This window comes from Corvus moneduloides, chromosome 21 (assembly GCF_009650955.1).
Source record: "Corvus moneduloides isolate bCorMon1 chromosome 21, bCorMon1.pri, whole genome shotgun sequence".
NCBI classification, from domain to species: Eukaryota; Metazoa; Chordata; class Aves; order Passeriformes; family Corvidae; genus Corvus; species Corvus moneduloides.
The window spans coordinates 1,766,477-1,785,698 of record NC_045496.1 but is presented as its reverse complement, the minus strand read 5'-3'; the positions used below and the strand labels follow the sequence as shown (position 1 = coordinate 1,785,698).

The window sequence follows — 19,222 nt, the reverse complement described above, 5'->3', positions numbered from 1 at the left end:
TTACACACATCACAAGCAGCTAATATGAATTTGTTAAGACAGTGGTAAACACAAGAAGCAGCTTGAATATATTTCATTTATATTTAAAAAATTACAGGTATTGTTTTAAGTAATACTTCAATGTTTTTTTCCAAGGCTTTTTGAAGTTTGTTTTTCCTGGTTTACTACACAGATCTCTTTTCTCCTACACAAACACAAAAGAAAAGGCTACAGAACAGTTTTTGGAGACAAGACTATTTAAATCCCTGAAATTAAGAAGCCACAACTTAACATCCACCAAGCTATTTTTTTTGTAAATCATGCACAAAATTACTATTCAAACTTTGCTGGTCAGTTTTTTTTTCCTACATTGTCTTTGCTATTATTTTCTTTCCACACTGTCATTATGCTCTCAGAATAAATACGACAGACATGAATGCTAACAAGGGACTCAGGAGTTGGTCTAAAATATCTCTCAGCCACTACATCAGCTTATCAATACCTGCCACAACATACATCTCAAAAACAGCATGGAAAGAAAAGCTGGAAGACGAGAACCTGGGATTTTACTAGAAATTTTTCTTTACCTTCACTTTTCATAAACCAACAAGGAACACAGCCAGAGTATTTAAAAAATGCCTCTCTTAATTTCTGATTGTTTCAACATTTCTCCTCCATATTTTGCCCAAAAAGACAAAATATAAAATCTGTACATGTAAATCTTGTAGTTCACCCAAGCTATGCTTATCAAACAGATGAATAATCAGTCCTTGCCACAGATCCAGTAACTCCTGCCTTGACAAATTCCCACACAACAGCACACGATCTTTTAAACAAACAAAAAAAATGTGTTCTAAGAAATGCCAATGGCTAAAAAATGGATTTATTTTTCAAAGGAAAAATGGCTTGTTTGAGCTGGACCCCAGGGATGCAAAGAGCAGATCTGACATGGGGATATTTAACATTCTCTTTCTCTCTCTTTCAGACAATGATGAGCATGAATGGATCCTTCGGACCTGCCGGAAAGCCTGGGATATAACAACTGAGCACAAACCGAAACCATAAAACAGTTTTTCCTAGACAATATTCCAGCAAAGCAGGTAATCTGATTCACAATAAGCGCAATTTGTCCTCGTGGATTTGTCTCACCCGTTCCCTCGACAGGAATATAATCTTTCTGTCATCTTTGTCAGCACAAACAAAAATGGAAATAATCATTTAATCAGTCATGCTGAGCAAAAGCCACGGCAAAAAAGCCGACTGTACTCACAATAATATTCCTGAGAGGTGTGCAGTGTAGTATGTATAAACATTATTAAGCCTGAAAACAATTTGTTAAAAAGAGTGCCTCAGATTCGGTGTTGAAGTCATTCAAATCCATCTTAATCAACATTATTTTCCCAGATTTTAGTTAGCTGTCCTGGTGAATTCCTTTCCTCTCTTTTTGCTCAGTACTTTGATATTGATTGATCATTGTAATAATGTACACCAGAGGTATTCTTTAATGACTGGTTTGCTAACTAGGAAATTATATCCATTTACTACGAACGTTTGTTGAACTCTCCTGAAGCCAGAGTTTAACAAAATAATAAAAGGGGAAAACTGGGTGGGTTGCTGCTTGATTAGTAAGCCAGAAAGTATTTAAAAATAAAATAAAATGGAATTACATCATTTTCTGGATGTAAGTGCCAGCACTTCTACTTGCATTAACTTTATTTATTACACAAATAAGACATTTACAAAGCACAACATTAAAAGTATGTAACAAAACAGACATTGGTTTTACAAAAAGTGCTTACAATTTTGTTTTACTTTTTTAAAATAAATATTAGTCTTGACTGTCCACTCATTCAGAGAAAAAATTTTTTAACCATTGTAGCCAAGACATGCAGAATTGCAACATGCTACAACAAAATGATTGGCAGATGAAATAAAACTGGTGTTTAGTTGGCATCCTACAGATAAATCACTGATAGTAGTGCAGGATTGGTTCCCACTCCCCATCCCAATGAGTGAGTTGTGTAAGCACCTTTAGCTCGGGCATTGGGTTAACCAGCATGAGCCAGAAAAAATCACTGGTGATAAAACCTTAAACCATCCCACTTCCAGAGCTGAGCCCTGTTAGTTACCTTGTTAAACTGGAGTGAAGAGCCTTTCGCTGGCTGTCTTCAGTGGATTCTGTCTGCAAAGGGGTTTGTAAATAGCAACTGGAAAAGTTTAGTGCGTGGAGTCTGCATTGCTGCACCAGAACCCATCTGGCAATTACTGAATAAACTAAGAAAATGAGAATGACTTTAATTTTATTTTTTTTTTAATCCACAGACAGGAGATGAATGCAAATGACCTGAGATAAGGTTTGGTTCAGTGGCAACAGTCAGTGTGAAATATGTTGTGAAACAATGTATTGAATAAATTAGAAGATTTCTTACATTCTTGGTACAGTTGAGTATTTTCCATACACATAATTAGCTCTAAAACTGCACAAGCTGAATTGCTTCCAGTTTTTGCAAACAATTTGGGCTTAATATAAACAGAGCCTGATTTCTGAATTAGCAAAGCTGCTCCTGGCTACTTATGGGGGGAAGTGCCCCGAGCACAGTCTGTGGTGAGCCCACGTCCCTGGAGAGAAACACCTACATTCCCTCAGCCCCTGCCTTGCACTCCGGCCCTGCCATGGTATCAGTTACAAACCCTTGGGCATCCAGGACATTTCACAAGTGGGTTTTTTCTGATCAAGTTGGTATTTAGCAGATACATATTTCATAGTTTCCCTTTCATTGTATTGCCATGACAGAAGAGAGAAACACATCAAACCCTTTTCTCCCTCAACAGAACAGTTGTGGCAATCTCAGAGACTGTGGGATGTCAGGGCAAGTTACAGCCTGAAGTCTCTCCTTCAGTCTTAAATGAAAAAACTATCCATTCTTTTATGGCACTAATTCCACAACTAAATGGTCATTAGGATGTGCAAGCACAAATGGAGAAAAAAGTCAGGCCCCAGTGACCCCCCGGCCCCCATGAGCATCTCAAGGCTGGCACATGGACACAGCAACCGCCTCAACCTGTGATGACAAACAGTCACCAACAGCCAGCCAAGGGAACACCCATCTTTCCCTCATTGCTATGGACAAGGACAAAAAGGACTGCACCTGGTGCAACTGGAGCAACTGGTGACTGTCCCCTCCCTGAGGGGACGCCTCTGCAGCGATGGCTCCAGCCAGGTCAGGCGTGCGGGAGCGCCTTGTCACCGGTCACACTCTGGAAATGGTCACTCACACATCGGGAGGTGACAATAAGATTTTATGGACTTAATTCCCCTCTCTTAATTCCCCTCTCTCCTTTCAAATGTCATTTTAAATTGGGAATAGAGCTGCTGGCTGCAATTAGACAGATACTGGCCCAACTGTCCAAGGTAGTACCATCACTCTCTTAATATATGTACACACACACAGAACAATGTGTGTGTGTGTGTGTGTGTGTGTGTGTGCATTTGTTCCAACCAATATCAATGTGTGCTTGTACTCAGTTACTTCTCAAACCAAGAGATCTCGGTGGCCACCTCAGCAGACGTCCCCATCTCCTCCCGCCATTTCTGGAGCGCTCCTCGTGGTTTAGCTGGAGCCATGTGTCTGGCTGCTGGTGTCACACGGAGTTCAGGGACACGGGCAGGAGAAGGCCCCCCACGTGTGCAATACGGGCTGGCCAGAGCAGAGCGATGGCTGCCCACCCGGCCCATGTCGGGGTTGATCCAGGATCTCCCAGAGAGGAAAACACAGTTCCAATTAAAAACAAGTTATGTAACAGATGGATTCCCATCTCCTGCTCCTCGGACATGGTTCAGTCATATCCCTCACTAGCTGTGGCTCAGGGTAGGCTTTCACATTCTTGGAAGAGTGGCCTCACAGACACTTCACAGCAGGACAGGCCCATGTGCTTGCGTGGAGAGAGGTTTTGTTACAGACCTGCTCTTGGCTCGGTGCAAACTGAGAACGGCTGGCAGAAGTCACTTGTTTACTTTTCGTTATTACCATCAATGAAGGATCATTTTAGAGTCCTTTTCCTGTCTTAGGGCCAGACTGCTGAGCACTTCCTTTGCTGTTGCCGTGAGCCCAGCAGTTCTCCTGGGATGCACCCTCATCCCAGGGCCTGGCAGGACCGACAGCCGTACCCCAGCAAGGGAGAACAGGAGGGCAGAGGGAATCAGAGCAATGCTGCCAAAGGAAGATGCCATCCCCTTGCTGTCCACTTGGCTAGCGACTGTTCCCGCTGGCCTTACTGTGGTTTTCACCTTTTTAACTGGTCTCCAGTTTCTACCCAACTCTTTCCACTGACTGAACTCGAGTCCACAGCAGGGCAGAACATTTCTACACCTTTATGGGCACCTTCCAGTGAGCGTTTCCCAGTCCCAGAGTATGGATTGTCTGAAAGTTTTCTGTAGGTACATTCTGAAATCACCCATTTGTGTTCCAATATGACTCCAAGGAAATAAAGTAGCTTGTTAATAAAGAACAAGAGTAAAAAACTTTAAAAAAAAAAAGATTTGGCAGATGGCTGTGAGAGGAGAGAGATATTCAGTGTTCTAAGAACAAGTCAGCAATCAAAAACTTCAGGGTGCTAAACCTGGCTCTGCCACCAACCCTCATGGTTCCTCTCAGTTTTGGACATCTCTGCTTCCCCTCCTATAAAACCGGGGGGAAAAACACTAAGATTTACTTACCTTTGAGTGATCAAAGGACATGTGATTCTAAAGCACTTTGAGGAGGAAGAAAAACTGCCTATTTCCAGCTGGCATCATGTTTTCCACTCAGTGGAGTCTCAGCTACCTGCGAGTTTCCTTCAGGAAGGTCTGTCTATGTATCAAGTTGCTGAGCCAAAAAGCCAATTTCAGATTTCACACGTGCGAGTGGAAAGAAGGAGGGATGTCCAGGAACTGCTTCACTGGTGCAAAAAGAGAATCAGGCCAAACCACATAAATTCCTCCTTCCTTTGTGCTCAGAGGTGATCATCGACCCCCCTGAGACTCAGCGTGTTCTGGGTTGTTCATATTCCCATGGGTTTGGGAGCAAGACTTGCAAGCACAGTAGAGTCACCAGTTTTGACTGTGTCTGGCACTGCCTTGGAGAGACTCACGGTCATTCTACAAGTCCACAAGAAACAAGTGTAAAATGTAACTCTGCACTCAACACACACATACACAGAGTGTCGCTGGAGAAATCAGAGCGGACGCGAGGTGCTGGTCAATGGAAAGAACTGAGAGTGCTGGATCTGAGCTTCTCCCGCGGGACTGGTGGCAGCTGCCGTGGGCTGGGCGCTGTGTCAGCGGCTGAGGGGCAGTGGTGCTGGTAGGGCCATGGACAGGTGAGGAAGAGTCCGCGCAGTCAGTACTGAAAGAGGATGACCTGGGGGAAAAACGGGAGCGTCAGCGGCTTCCAGAGACAGAGCCCTCGCGGTGGTGATGTGCTTGCAGGGAGCAGCAGAACACACACGGGCTCTGCTGTGGCAGCCACTTCCTCGTAGGAAATCCCTCTCTGGAAGCACTGTCTGCCCGGGAGCTGCCAGCCCTGCCCAGGGAAGGAGCCGCCGGGGCCACACTGAGTTCCCCAGGTGGGAGGTAACGGGACTGTGGCAGAGGTGCACCACACCTTCACTGTGAAACCAAGCAAAACCGGGCAGCACACCAAAACCAGCACTTCACTCATCTGTTCCGTGATACAGCAGCTACCAAGGAAGACAAAGACCACGACCAGCAGCCCTGACTGTCCACCTCACTCACTCACTGATCAGCACAGGCTCCCCAAAACACTGCACATCGCTGCTCTGCAGGTACAGCCCCTTCCTCTGCAGGGGCAGGGGGAGCAGCCGCTGAGCTCAGTTCTCACCAGCCACTGCACTGGGCACCCCGAGACGAGGGTGGGGGGTGCTCCCCACGCAGAGGGAAGCACACACTCAGCATTTAAATAGTTTTCCCAGGATCTCAGCTATCTCAGCTATTAAAAATTTTTGAATGTGGGGGAAAAAAAAGCTACTTCAGTTTTAAGGAATTCAACATGCAAGTGATTGTTTAGAAAAGGAGCTGGTTGGGGGGAAGCTCCGTGTCCTGAGAACCCTGTTCTGCAACAGCTGTGAGGCAGTAATTGCATTTAAATCAGGAGCTGCTTGCTGCAGTGAAGCTTCTCTAACAACAGCACCAGGACTGTATAATATTTTGTGAAAACTCTGCAGCTTGCTGGGCAGATATGAAAAAATGGTAGAATTTAGACTGAAAAAATAACTTTGCTGGGTCCCTGCTTATGCCCATTGAAACATAGCTCAATAAGCTGCTGCACTGAGTAGAGAGAGATCTGAAAAGAGAGGTGCTGAGAACCTCTAACAGTGAAGACAAAAGCTAAAACCACTGAGAGTTGCCAAAGGCTCAGTGTTCTCAGAGGTGCTGAGAACCTCTAACAGTGAAGACAAAAGCTAAAACCACTAAGAGTTGCCAAAGGCTCAGTGTTCCCTGAAAAGGAAGCCACTGAAACTGGGGTCCTAAATAAAATCTTCCAAGCATGTTTGAGAAATCTTGCCCCCGATAAGCCGTGTGTTAGAACAGATACTGTAAGTGCTGAACAGAAAAATATCAACATTCAGTATTGTCTCCCGGCCAGACATTGTGAAATAACATTCCTACTTCAGATATTGTAACAGCCAGTTGTTGTTTTTTTGTTTTTTTTTTTTAAGCAATACTGCAATCCACAAGAAATGAATCTTTTTTGTTAACTCGTGGAAAACTGGGAAGTTAGTGCATGCTGGAGCTCTCCCCTGCTCCGTTGTTGACAGCCAGTTGCTGTTCACACTGACAACACATGCAGGTGCCTGAGGAACGGAGCAGGACAGAGCCCAGGGCACACGGGAAGGGGAAACCAGGGAGGATTCAGGCAGGAGGGTGTGAGAGCCTTCCGGGGATGCAGGCGCACAGTCCCAGCACGTCAGAACAACGAGGGGTGTCCAGTGAAAAACAAAGTGATGCCATTTTGACCAACAGTGGGTACATCAACCTAAGGGCCCCCAAAACTAAGGAAAGACACATGGGTGGGTGGCAGCTGCCAGAGGTCATGGAGAGGCAGTGATGCTGACAGGAGACAGCGGTGGCAATGATGTTACACACAGATCTCTGCTACAGGGGAGGGTAGTCCCCGCAGCCTGGAAGAGGGACTACATTTACCTTCTCACCCCTATTAGATAGTGGTCCTTCCATGTCTGCTTTGAGGTGCACTGGTGGAGCAGTGTAGGGAAGTCTACAGTGCACTTGTCCACACTGTACCTGACCTGTGGATGAGAAGAGGCTTCAGCCTCTGTTACTACAAACAACACACGCCCTCCATCCGGCACGGCCAGGCTTCCACCGGGACACGCGGGGAGCAGGAGGTGCCCGGCGGGTCAGGCAGAGGCACAGCAGGAGCCCTCATGGGCAAGGGAGGGGAGAAGCCTCACAAGAGCCACAGAGCCAAACCTCTGTCCAGGCATGACCAAAGCTGCCCCTCACTCACAAATCATTCACTGGCACCGGGAACTGTCAGGGAAAGCAACTCTGCTGTTCTGAGCAGGAAGGAGACCACTGACCACCGAGCCCCACGGGGCACGCTCACACCTCTTCCCCATGACACAGAGAGCGCAAGAGGGCCAAGGACCAGTCAGGTAAAACCCAAGCACTGACTTTCCTGGGGGCGAGGTAATCCCAAAGGCAAAGTTAATCAGACACAAGGAGCAGGAGCAGCATGGGCACCAGCCCTGCACCCTTAGCACAAGGAGGGTTTTGCCACCGCCTCTCCCGGGCGCTGCCCCCGCCCTGCCCCGGCCCCGCCACCGCCTCTTACTTTCGATGTATCCGTGCAGCGTCACCATCCGGGCCCGCTCCGGGCTGCTGAAGGGCGAGTAGTGAATGTCGTCGGACAGCGAGGAGGGGATGCGGGACGGGGGCGCTCCCGAGGGCGGCACCGTGTGCTGCGGGGTGTGTTTTTTATGGCGGGCTCTGCAGTTTTGAAACCAAACCTGGAACAAAAGCAGCGAACGCTGTGACAGCTGAGAGACGATTGGGTTGGAGTGTGGTCCTTCGCCAGGGTCCTTGGATGGGGGTCTCTTCGAAGTGTTTATGAAAACTGAATAAAATAGAGAAATCTGCACTTCACCAGCTTCCACAGGTTTGTTTTACACTCAGCAGAGCGAGAGGAAAGTTGTGTGTGCAAAGCTTTGTCCCTGCACAACTTCCCTGCAAATGATGGCAGCACCTTTCAAGGTCTTATTTAAATTTTAATCTGTAGCCCCAGCTCACCTGGCCTAAAAGCACAGCTGAGATCGGTTGGGACACTTGAGCACTGGCAAAGAGAGAAACAAGAGCAGACAAAAACGAGTAGGAGCTTAAACTAGGATAAGTTGTGACTTTAAGAATGATGCAAACAATATTGTTTCAATCACTTGTGGTTTATCATATTCAAAAACCCCATCAGCAGAACATTAAAGCTGAGGAAGGAGGGTACTGTGGTGGGATACAGCCATAGTCTGTGTGAGCAGCAGGTATGAGATCTCTGATCAAATCTCACTGCTTTTAATTAAAGGAGTAGTTAAGGAATTACATCCTAGAGTTAAAACATGCATGGAAGTGGGGTTTTATGCTAAAGAGGTGATCTGTTTCTTATGCTCTTATGCTCTAATTTTTGAAAGATAGCTGGGACTAAAAACCTTCTCCAGGACTGAATGAAGATCAGCTCTCCAAGGCAGAGCACACTGGACCACAGAGAAGGAAACAGTCGTAAGCATTTGACAAATTGTTTCCTGTTCGAAGCGCCTTTAAAAAATATCCACATAAAAAATCACCCAGTGTGCAGCCTGCTTGATCTTTAGCTAAATGGAGAATCTCAACAACAGAGGCTCGAGCCAGATTTTCACGCACAAAATTTAAATGTGTCATTGGCGAAACAGTCTTGGATGAAAGCTTAAAGAAATTTATTTTAATCACTCGTGTTTTTATTGTATGCAGAAAGTATGTGAGCAGAACATTAAAGTGATGAGTAGAAATGTCACCAAGAGGTAAAGCTGGGCTGTCTGTGAGCTGGGAGTTGCAGAGGGGACATTTCTCTGTCCCTGCTGCACCACTCGCCCTCCCCTCCCAGCTCAGGTGCGGGGACTTCCCTGTCACTGTGTCCCCTGGGGCTGCAAAACCCTTTTTTCTTTAAACTTCTCGATCCCAATGCTTCCTGACGCTGGTGAACCTTGCCTGCTCGTGGCAGGGCCGGCTGCCGGGGAAGCTCCCGCACTCCGTGTCAGCGGCTGGGACAGAGCACAGCGCTCCAGGACCCCGTACAAACGGCAGCTTTCCCACCCAGAGATTTATTGCAAATTGCTGGGGCTGTTGGGGCTTTGATTCATTGCATCATAAGAGGGAAAAACAAATAGAAAACCCACGAGCGAGACAGAGAAAGAATGGTGCTGGCATCGAATGGTGCTGGCATCGCTGTGGCAGCAGAGGAGCCGCTGGGTGCTGCATGGCCAGGGGTGAGGAGCCACGGGGCTGTGAGCCCTGTCTGGTGCCAGCCTTCAGGTGCCCCCTCCCTGCCCTGCCCATCCCTGCCCTCACCTGAATGACCCTCCGGCTCAGCCCCGTCATGTCCGCCAGCTTCTGAAGCGTTTGTGCGTCGGGGTTGTTGTCCTGAGCAAACTGTGCCTGCATGACCTGTGGAGAGAGGAGAGAGGGGCTCAGGGTGAGGCTGGGGAGCCACAGCCCCTCCCAGCCCCCCGGCCCTCCTGCCCGACCTGCAGCTGCTCGGCGGTGAAGGAGGTGCGGGCTCGCTTGGCTGGCTTCGGCTGGCTGTCCTGCTCCGAGGGCACGGCCCCTTCCAGCGTGATCCCATTGCCTACAGGAGAGAAGCCCTATGAGCCACAGGTCAGAAACCCACCTGCCCCTCTGCCCCCTCTGCGTGCGGCAGCTGCTCATCTGGGGGACACCACACCTGGTGGCATCACAGTGTGGGACACCCACAGCATCCCTTGCTGCAGTGGGAGCAGGAAGAGTGGAGCCAGCACTGCCACTCAGGAGCTGCCCTGGGCTGCTGAGCCCCTCCACACACAGGGAAGGAGAAGCCACCATTCCCCAGGGCTTTACTGTTGAATTAAGAAAAATGCAGCAAGTGGTGGAAGCCACAGGGAATAAGGAGAGACAGGAGCAGGAAAAGGGTCAAGGTAGTGTGTGAGGGCAAGCACTGATGTCCCACTGGCCTTGACTCACAGTCACCACTTGGCCACATCCTCCAGGGAGCAGCTCAGAAGGGACCCCGTCTCTTCCAGGCTCACCAACATCCATCACTCCTGCCCCTTGCTGCTCCCTGTGACCCTGTTTTCCCTCGTGGGCACAGCCTCCATCAGTCCTTTCGTTTGCTCAGAGCATTTCAGTGGGCTCTTTGCTCCTTTCCCCAGCCCCAAATCGTCCCAGCACCTGACCTCCTCTTCCTCCTGCATCCCAGAGCAGCAGCAGGAGCAGCACCATCCCCACGGCCTTGGGGTGGCCACGCTCTGAGCAGCAGCCACACCAAGGGGGACCCTCCAGGGGGGCACTGACCTCCCCCTTGCCCAGCACGGTGTCGAGGCAAGCCCAGCCGTGCTCACGCTGCTGTGCAGCCTCCAGGGACAGCGTCCAGATCCCTCGCTCCTCACTGGGGCCCTGCTGCAGCCCTGGCTGCTCTGGGCAGTGTAGGTGAAGCACCACTGAGGAATGGGCGAGGGAGGGTGGCTGAGGGAGGGTGGCTGAGCAGGGCTGGCGCTCGTCCCGCTCCCAGGATGCGCCTGCACAGCCCGGCGATCGCTCCACAAGCTGGACCGGGCTGTGATTGTCTTGGCTTGAGTTGAAGGACTTTCTCATATAGTTTGACTTGTTCTTTCGGATGATGAATGGGACTCTGACTTCAGCAACATCTGTTTATTTTTCTTGTATATAAAACCTCATGTGCAGAAGAAATTGCTGGGTAATTACTGGAGGGGGGAGTGCGGCCCTCCAACTCCACAGCAACTACAGCCCTCCAAAGTGATCCCACCCCCTTCTCAAAACCTCCTGGACACAGGTAGTGACACCTGACACTCACCAGGTGCCCCAGCACTGCCCAGCACTGGTGCTCAGCCCACACCAGCAGGTTGTTCCAAGCAGCAGCAGCAAACCCACCATCCCAGCCCTCAGCTGGGGCAACAGCTCTGCAGGAGTCCCCAGTGCCAGACCCTGCTGTCCTCACACCATTCTGCTCCCACAGGACACGTGGCTTCTCCCCCTCCATCCTTGCTCCCCATCACTCCCTCATGCCCCCGCAGCAGCTGACCATATGGACCAACATGCCGTGAGCCACGTCCGAGCTGGGACCCTCCCAGCCCAACTGGGCACTCTGTTTTCATCCTCTTACTCAAACACAGTAAACAGAAACATATTATTTTCCTGTCAGGTTGTTAATGGTTTCCACATGCTGCATGGGCCGGGACATGGCGTGTCACTCCCTGTGCCCACCATGTGCTGAAGTACTTTCTACCACAGGACAGGCCCTGGTACTGCCCGGCCTCCCTGAGTACCACTCTGGATTTACCCCACAAATTTGTTCCTCTGAGCATCTCTCTGGGCACTGCCGTGCAGGAGGATGGGGAAGGGACAGGAGCTGCAGTGCTGCGTGACCTCAGTGTCACTGAATCGATTGGGACAGTGGAGGCTGGCTGGCCATGGTGCAGCGCTGTCCAGCTGGGAGTGGCACAACCCAGGATGGGCAGGGTGGGTGGAAAATGATGGGAAGGTTTTGTCAAATTGCCAATCCCGCCTTCTACATGTATGACTCACAGCCTCAAAATCCCAGCAGCTTCCTCAGGCACTGCATGTGGAGCAGTGCAGGACCAGGCACTGTCCCTGGCATTGCCCCTAGCACACAGGTCTGCCACGAGCCGCAGGTGCTCCCAGCACATTGGCCACCCCATGAGCCCTCCTGCCAGCACAGGGCCTTGTGCTCAACATCTCCCAGGGCCACCCATCACCACTTTTGGCAATGATAGAACCGACCCCAACACCCTGTGCTAAGGGTCAGCGCGGGGGACAGTGACACCCTGCCCGGGCCGAGGCCGCCGGCGCTCCGTACCGTTCTCTGCCGCTCGCTTGAGGTTCTCTATCATGGTGTCGTAGTGGATCCGGCACAGCACCTTCTCCTCCACCAGGCCGAACTCCTCGCCGGTGGAGAGCTGTCGCTTGCAGGAGAAGCAGGCGAAGCAGGCGAGGTGGTAGGCATTGCCCCGCGCTCGCCGCACCCAGTCGCTGGCGTAGATCTGCCTGCCACAGCGGGCACACTTCGTACCGAACCGGCTGCGGAGGAGAAGAGGCAGGTGAGAGCAGGCAGGGGAAGGCAGGCAGGGGAGGGCAGGCAGGGGAGGGCAGGCAGGGTAAGGCAGGCAGGGGAGGGCAGGCAGGGCGAGGGCAGGCAGCACGATGCCGGGTTGCAGGCACTGCTGTCGATCCCATTGCTCACCCTGACCACCCCAACACCCACAACACCCATTCGTGGAGAGAGGAAGTGGAGCTGCCCCACCGGTGGCTTTTCCCGTGACAGCAGCGTGGGCAGGAGTGGGGTGTAACTCACTGCAGCCCTGAGGCGCCAGACGCGGCCGAGGCGCTGAGGTGACGCAGCGCCGTGAATCAGCTTCCAAGCCCGTGGGTTTTTTATTTTGATAACAGCCAGTGTGAGACTCGGATGGAAACTGTGTCAGAGCTGGTTCTCTCCCGCTGCCATAAATCAAACCATGTGTGTTCTCCTCACACGTACAGGCACACACATCTGCTTTTCCCCCATGGAGGAGGTCTCCTCACTGTGAGAGGATGATGACTGCGCTGGAATGAGCTATGATGGAAGGTAGCTCATCGCAGTGAAGAGGCAACAAGACAGCCAGGATCCCCTCACCAGGTGATTGTGTGAAAAACCCCATTCCCATCAGGATGCTGATGGCCAAGGGCAGGTGATTCGCAGGGGGTGACAGTGTCTGACATGAGGTGCCAGGCCTGGCCTTGGTTTGATTTCTGCATTCAGTATTACTGCTTAAAAAAATAAATGCAATGAGCAGCAGCGAGAGCATCAGGAGAGAAGGGAGCATCTCTTCTGCCACCCCAGAGGTGGTTCTGACTCCAACACAGTCACTGCACTTCCCCACACAGCCCCAGAACTGCCACTGCCGCCTCAAGCTCCCGAGGGCTCCAGCCAGCCCCTCACCACAGCAGCTCCAGCATTTCTCAGTGCAGGCACAAAACACCGACAAGAAATAACCACAACAAGCAACAGGAGAGACCCCGCACCTCAAACCCTTCAGTTCAGTGGCCAGAGCAGCCCCAGGCTCTGCAGACAGACAGAGACAGAGCCCAGGTCAGGCCATCACAGCCAGTGTGCTGCCCATGCCTGACCCCACACCACAGAACTGCTGCCCACCGTGGGCCCAGCAAGATGTGGAAAGACTGTCCGGTGCTGGGATTACTAACAGCAAAACTATTTGGGAGGAAAATAAGGGTCTAAATTTTTAAGCCTGACCATAGCTGACCAAAGAAGAAAAAAAAAAGGGACATTTCTGTGCTGAAATTATACAGAGACTTAGCTAAGAGACTTCACTAATTTACTTCAGATGGGAACATTGTAAACTGACTTTGTGCCAGCTCGTTTATATAAACGCACAAACAAAAGAACTGTATTAATTTTTTATTTAGAAATAAAGATCATTCCTGCAAATTGAATTACTTTGAACAATGTGCTATGTAAACAGTCATACTTGCTGAACAGTATCAAGCGAGGGGCAGGCGTAGGGAGCTAATGGCACGTGGTGATCGCCGCTCCCCGCTCGAATCCCAGCCCGCGGGGGGAGCACATCACGGGGATGGGGGAAACTGAGGCACCAGGCACCACACAGAAAAGGTCACACATCCCCATCACACGTCAGCTGGGATCTGGGGGAGACACCCAGGCATCTCCCGAGGACCAGGCAGGACCCCCAGATTGGCAACGGTGCCCAGGGAGCAGGGCAGGGCTTGCCGAAGGCGCACGGACTCGTGTGGCCATGGCAGCAGCACAGGCAGGGGGTGATGTCTCTGTCCCTGCAGAGCCACAGCATGAGCAGAACCTGGAGAGAGGCTGAGGCTCAGCAGCACCGCGGGCACGGGGCTGCACAGCCTGCGGCACCCGCAACCACTGATGCTGCGCCTGCGGCTCTCGGCCAACTCCCGGCTGCGGCACCGCTGCAGCCATCGCGCTCTGCGGAGACAGCGCTGGGGCCGGGCACAGCACCCACTGTCACCCAACAGAGACTGTCACTGCAGGGACAACTACCGTGGCACCGCAACTGCCAGGGACACAGGAATGGGGAGAGAAATGCCTGCGAAAAGCCTGTCCTGACCCATCACCACTGCAAATAACAGCTCAAACATAACACGGGCTTTAGCTCACCGTCCTTGCAGGGCAGTGGGAGCCCGAAGAGCCCCATCTGCTCGGAGCAGTAGAGCACCAGGAGAGGGGTTCCACATGACTCCTGCCTGGCAGGGACAGGGATGGGGATGGGGACAGGGCCACACTGTAGCAAGAGACAAAGAGCCAGAGAATTTATCCAAGCCCAGAACAGTGGCACAAGCTGGAGCATCACCAGCTGCTATCAGAGCCCTGCGTGCATGGTTTGTGAGTGAATGCTCTCCCCAAAGGTTAACTCTGGGGATGGAAACTAACTGCAATGTTACCAGGAAAGACTCATCCCAGAGAGACTCATCCCAACAAGACTCATCCCACCTCCCCCAGGGGCGGCCGCATCATCTGGGTTGCGGGAACAGCAGAGGCGGGAGGACGCCCTGGTGCCTCCTGTCTCTCCCACGCCGCTCGTACCCCGGTGCCACAGCTCCTTCAGCCCTCCTGTCCATCCCTGCCTGTGGGGACAGGGCAAGAGGCACCCAGCCCCAGGGCCACTCACAGCTCCAAACGTTCCTGTCCCCTCTTGGGTCCACTCTGTAGGAAGCCCCTAACACAGCCCTCAGAGTCAGCTGCAGCTCCCAGACATCTCCCCAGTCTCACAGAACAGCAGCGGTGCCTCAGCGAGGATTTCACACTGAGCCACAGCAATGCCTGAGAGGGAGCATCATCCCAGAGGGACATAAGAGTGAGGGGTGAAGATCACCTGAGCCACAGCCCAGCCAGTGACCCCAAGGTCACATGCCTACAGACTGCCCACCGAGGTCACAGCAGGGCACAGCAGGAATCACACCAGGATCATGCTGGGCCTCCGGGCGACCGGAGCCGTGGGAGCTTGGCTGTGAGCAGCCCTTGCATCGCCCGGGAACACAATGTTCTGCTCAATGAGCTCCAATTTTAATTTGGTTCTCCTTGAAACGCTGGAGCCTTAGATGCCAAATGTAATTATTTGACAAGACACAGGAAACAGCAGCATTTGCTCAAAAATGCACGAGGCCATGGATTCACACCAGTGCCAGCACATACACAGCCCCTCATGGGGACAGAGAAGGGACACTTGGACAGAGAGGGCCTAACCACACTCCCCGTGGGCAGTGGAGCTGGGACATGACAGCCCCGTGCCTGACAGCCTTCATCCTCAGCGTCCCCCAACAGCCCCGGTGTCGGAGGAACCAGCACTGCAGCCACAGAGCATCCGTGTGACCTGTGCAGAGCATCCCACTGCCCCTTCCCTCTGCCTTGCTCCAAGGACCACACGTGTTAGGATGGGGTTTCTGCTTTGCTTTTAAATAAACCCCACACATTTAATGCGCCTCAAATAATAGATAAAAATTTAAAAATCCATCCCGAGGATCAGGTTTACCCTGTGCCACGCGCCGGGTTCCACTGACTGGAGTCAACAAGACGCCAGCCGGGATGCTCCCAGGGCTGGGCGGGTGCAGGAGGGGGCCGAGAGAGCGGACAACGAGGCCAGTTTGCCAGGGGCAGCCAGAGGGATCCCAGCCCTGGCGAGCGGCTCCCGGCCGCACACCGGCACCGACGGCGGTGGCTCAGCCCGGCGGGTTCTGCCACGGGAGACGGCGGGAGCGACCCCCTCCTGCCACCCCCGACCACCGCACCGGGGCCGGCCAGGGACTCGGCCGGGAGGCGCAGCGATCCCCGCGGGGCCGGAGGGAGCGAGGGAGCTCCGCGCCCGCCGGGCTCCGAGCGCCGCCGCTGCCGTCGCTGCCGCCGCTCGAAGATTCACCAAAATAAAATAAAAAATCTCTCCAAACCCCCACCATTTTTTTTGCAAAAGACAAGTGCGGAGCGCGGGCTGGGAGCCCCCGCGCCCCCCGAACGGGCACCGCAGGAACCGGGAGCATCCTGCGGCGGCTTCCGCGATTTTCGTTTTATTTCCCTTGGCCCCGCCGATACCGGCGGGCAGAGCCCGACTGCTCCCAGCGGGGAGGGGGTCGGGGCTTCTCGGACCGGGGATCGCGAAACAGATTTGTTTTAACACTATTATTTGCCACATTTGCTCGAAGGTCATTTCGAGGTCCCAGCGCTACTTTAAAACCGCCTTTGGAAAGATCCGTTCTTAAAAACAAACCAAACATCAGCGGCACCAGAACGGTGATAAACGAATGAAAACGCTCAAAGTACCCCAAAACAGCACCGAGGCCCCGGGACCCCTTTGTGTCTTTCTGTGTTGAGTGGGGAAAATTTCGCTGAAATTACCGAAAATTGCAGTTTGAAAATAATAACAACAATAATAATAACAGTAATAACAACAACAAAAGCCACCACAGGGCAGGACGCAGAGCACCGCAGCCTCGGGACTGACCCGGTTCTCTGAGCCCCGCACCCGCCTCCGTGAGCCCCGCACTCCCGGCGGCACCGCACGGAGCCCGGCGGGGGCAGGGGCTGAGCTGTGGAAAATCGGGTAGTCGCAGACCCTTTAATAAAAAACACCGGAGGAATCTCTGAGATGTTCCCCCGAGCTCCCCTGCCCGCTGTCGTCGGGGCAGCCCAGAGCTCTGCCGCGGCCGGAGGATGCTCCGAGCCCCCCGCGCCCCGCCGGGGTCATTCCCATTTCCTGCCCGCCATTCCCCTTCCTCCCGGGTCAAACAGCATTCCCTCATCCTGGTAGAATGGGGAAAGTCGGAGAGGGGGTTCCAATGTTTAGTTAAACCCCAGAGAGGAGCTCAAAATACTCGGTCCCCTCGTGCGAGTCAAATCGGGGGAAAATTCGTGGTTTAAGGTTTAGAACAGAAAGACTGTCGAAGCCAGAACATCCTCCCTGCGGGACAGGCTGCCCGGGTGTGCGAGTCCGGACCGAGCCCCGGGGCCGCCGCCGAGCCCCGGCCGGCCGCAGCCGCTGCCCGTCGTTCGTTTCCGTTCTGTAACGCGCTCCCGCCGCGGACGCTCCGGCCATTGCGGGCCCACAGCGCGAACAGGGGTTCCCCGAAAGCCTCTGGGCACCGCAGGCTGGCAGCACGTATTTGCCCTCCGGCAGGAGCCGGGACGAGGCCGTTCGAGCCCCGTTTCCCCGCCGCGGGGCCATCCCCGCCGCGCCGCACCCCCGGAGCCGGGCGCGGTCGCCGCCGAGCCGGGAGGAGCAGGGGCTTGGGGCGGCCCGCACAGACCGGCCAGAGGGCAGGAATCTCTCCGAGCGGTTGTGTAGTTGCACCCCAAACTCCCTTCCTTCCTTTCTCCCCGTTTCCCGAGGGTCGTCTCCCACCCGGCTGCTCCAGGGAGCCCGGTGGCTTTTCCAAACCTTCCCCACGGCAGCGCCGGAGCGGCCCCGACCCCGCGGCAGCCGGAGACGGCTGAGACCCCCGGAGCGGCCCCGGCCCGGTCCCTACCTGAAGTAGTCCATCTTGCAGAAGATCTCCTTGTTCTTGATGTAGCAGCTGTGCTGCTGGCGCAGCGAGGTGCGGCACACGGAGCACTCCAGGCACCGGACGTGCCAGATAAGGTTGTTCACCTGCGGCAGAGAAGGGGCTGAGAGCCGGGGCCACCCGCCGTCCCCCGCCGCCCCCGCCGCCCTCCGCCCCGCTCACCTTCAGCAGGTACCGGTCGAGGATCTCCAGCCCGCAGCTGGAGCAGACGTTTTTGCCGGCCGACGGCGTGGAGGAGGAGGAGGACGGCGGGGAGCAGACGGACGGCGTGGAAGGGGTGCTGGGAGCTGAGCGGGCGTCCTCCTTCTCCAGCGCGCCAGGCAGAGGCTCCCCGTCGGGCTGCGACTGCGGGCAGAGCCGCCGCGGGGCCGTCAGCCGGGGCCCCGCCGTTCCCCGCAGGACCGAAGCGCAGCTTCCCGCCGGCTCCCCGCAGTCCTCGGCATCCCCGGCCCGGCGGGTCCGCACAAATCCCCGACATCCCTGGCGGGACCCCGTAATCCCCGGTCCGACGCGTCCCCACAGCCCCCGGCCCAGCGGATCCCGGCGGGTCCCCACAGCTCCCGGCACCCCCGGCCCGGTGCGTCCCCGCGTTCCCGGCCCGGCGGGTCCCGGCGTGAACCCGCAACCCCCGGCCCCGCTTACCATGGCGCGGGAGTGCGGGTCGAGACAGCGGGCGCTCCCCTTGGGCAGCGGCTCCGGCGGCATCACCTTGATGGAGAGAGCGGGAGAGGGAGGCTGCGGCTCCATGCGCCGGGCGAGCGCGGGGCACCCTATATAAACCGCCTCAAAACAATAAATAAGAACTTTCTAGTGGCCATTTAAATCCTTTGCAACAAAAGCTGCGTCTCTTTAATGAAGCAATTTGAATGTGGATTGAATTCTCCCCCTGCCTGCACTTAACCCGGGCCTCTTGAAGTAATCGCTCGGTTCCCATGCGAGCCAAGGCGCTGAAAAACCCCCCAAACTACCTGCAATTAGAAATTGCCGTAAATGCCCGAGATAAGAGGTACCAGAGTGTCAATTCCGGCTGTCAATCAGGGAATCCATCAGGCCACCCAAAGAATTGCAAATTTGATTTTTTTAATGGTAGTAATTAAAAATCGAAATTCTTCCCCCTCTCCCTCTGCCGAGCACAAAACGCCCCAGAAAACGCCGGGATGGAAAAATCCACCCCTCTGGCGCCGGAGGCAGCGAGCGGCCCCGGCCCCGGCCCGGCCCTAGCCCCGGTACCGGCCGCCGCGGGGAGCCCGGCCCCGCTCCAGCCCCGCTCCCGGCCCCGACGGCAGCGGCGGCGGCGGCAGCGCTCACCTTGCCCGCCTGGGCGCCGGCCGGGGCGCGGCGGCCCGGGCCCCGGGGCTGCCCGCCCCCATGGCTCCGGTGCAT

General features: G+C 54.0%; 2 protein-coding genes across 7 annotated transcripts in view; one reads left to right on the top strand and one right to left on the bottom strand.

Moving 5' to 3' along the window:
* Positions 1 to 2,409, top strand: part of MORN5 (MORN repeat containing 5) — a 14,671-nt gene extending 12,262 nt beyond the window's left edge. Inside the window, exons 5-6 of the mRNA XM_032130864.1 lie at positions 965 to 1,079; positions 2,302 to 2,409. Coding sequence (XP_031986755.1) covers positions 965 to 1,044 — 80 coding nt within the window. The 3' untranslated portion in view covers positions 1,045 to 1,079; positions 2,302 to 2,409. The remainder of the gene's footprint in view (positions 1 to 964; positions 1,080 to 2,301) is intronic.
* Positions 1,660 to 19,222, bottom strand: LHX6 (LIM homeobox 6). Of its 6 annotated transcripts, XR_004244074.1 has the most exons (11): positions 19,148 to 19,222; positions 18,482 to 18,622; positions 18,002 to 18,184; positions 17,804 to 17,925; positions 12,111 to 12,331; positions 9,766 to 9,866; positions 9,590 to 9,685; positions 7,833 to 8,007; positions 7,181 to 7,284; positions 4,697 to 5,378; positions 1,660 to 4,473 (listed from the first exon to the last, which is right to left on the bottom strand). XR_004244074.1 is itself a non-coding variant. In XM_032130859.1 (10 exons), exons 1-10 carry the CDS (start codon positions 19,220 to 19,222, stop codon positions 5,358 to 5,360), a joined length of 1,239 nt encoding a protein of 412 aa, XP_031986750.1. In that variant the 3' UTR covers positions 1,660 to 5,357. The 6 variants fall into 6 exon arrangements, 5 of the variants coding, with proteins under 5 accessions (XP_031986750.1, XP_031986752.1, XP_031986751.1 ...); XM_032130859.1 differs by having other exon boundaries at positions 1,660 to 5,378; XM_032130861.1 differs by having other exon boundaries at positions 1,660 to 5,378; positions 18,482 to 18,547; positions 19,148 to 19,189.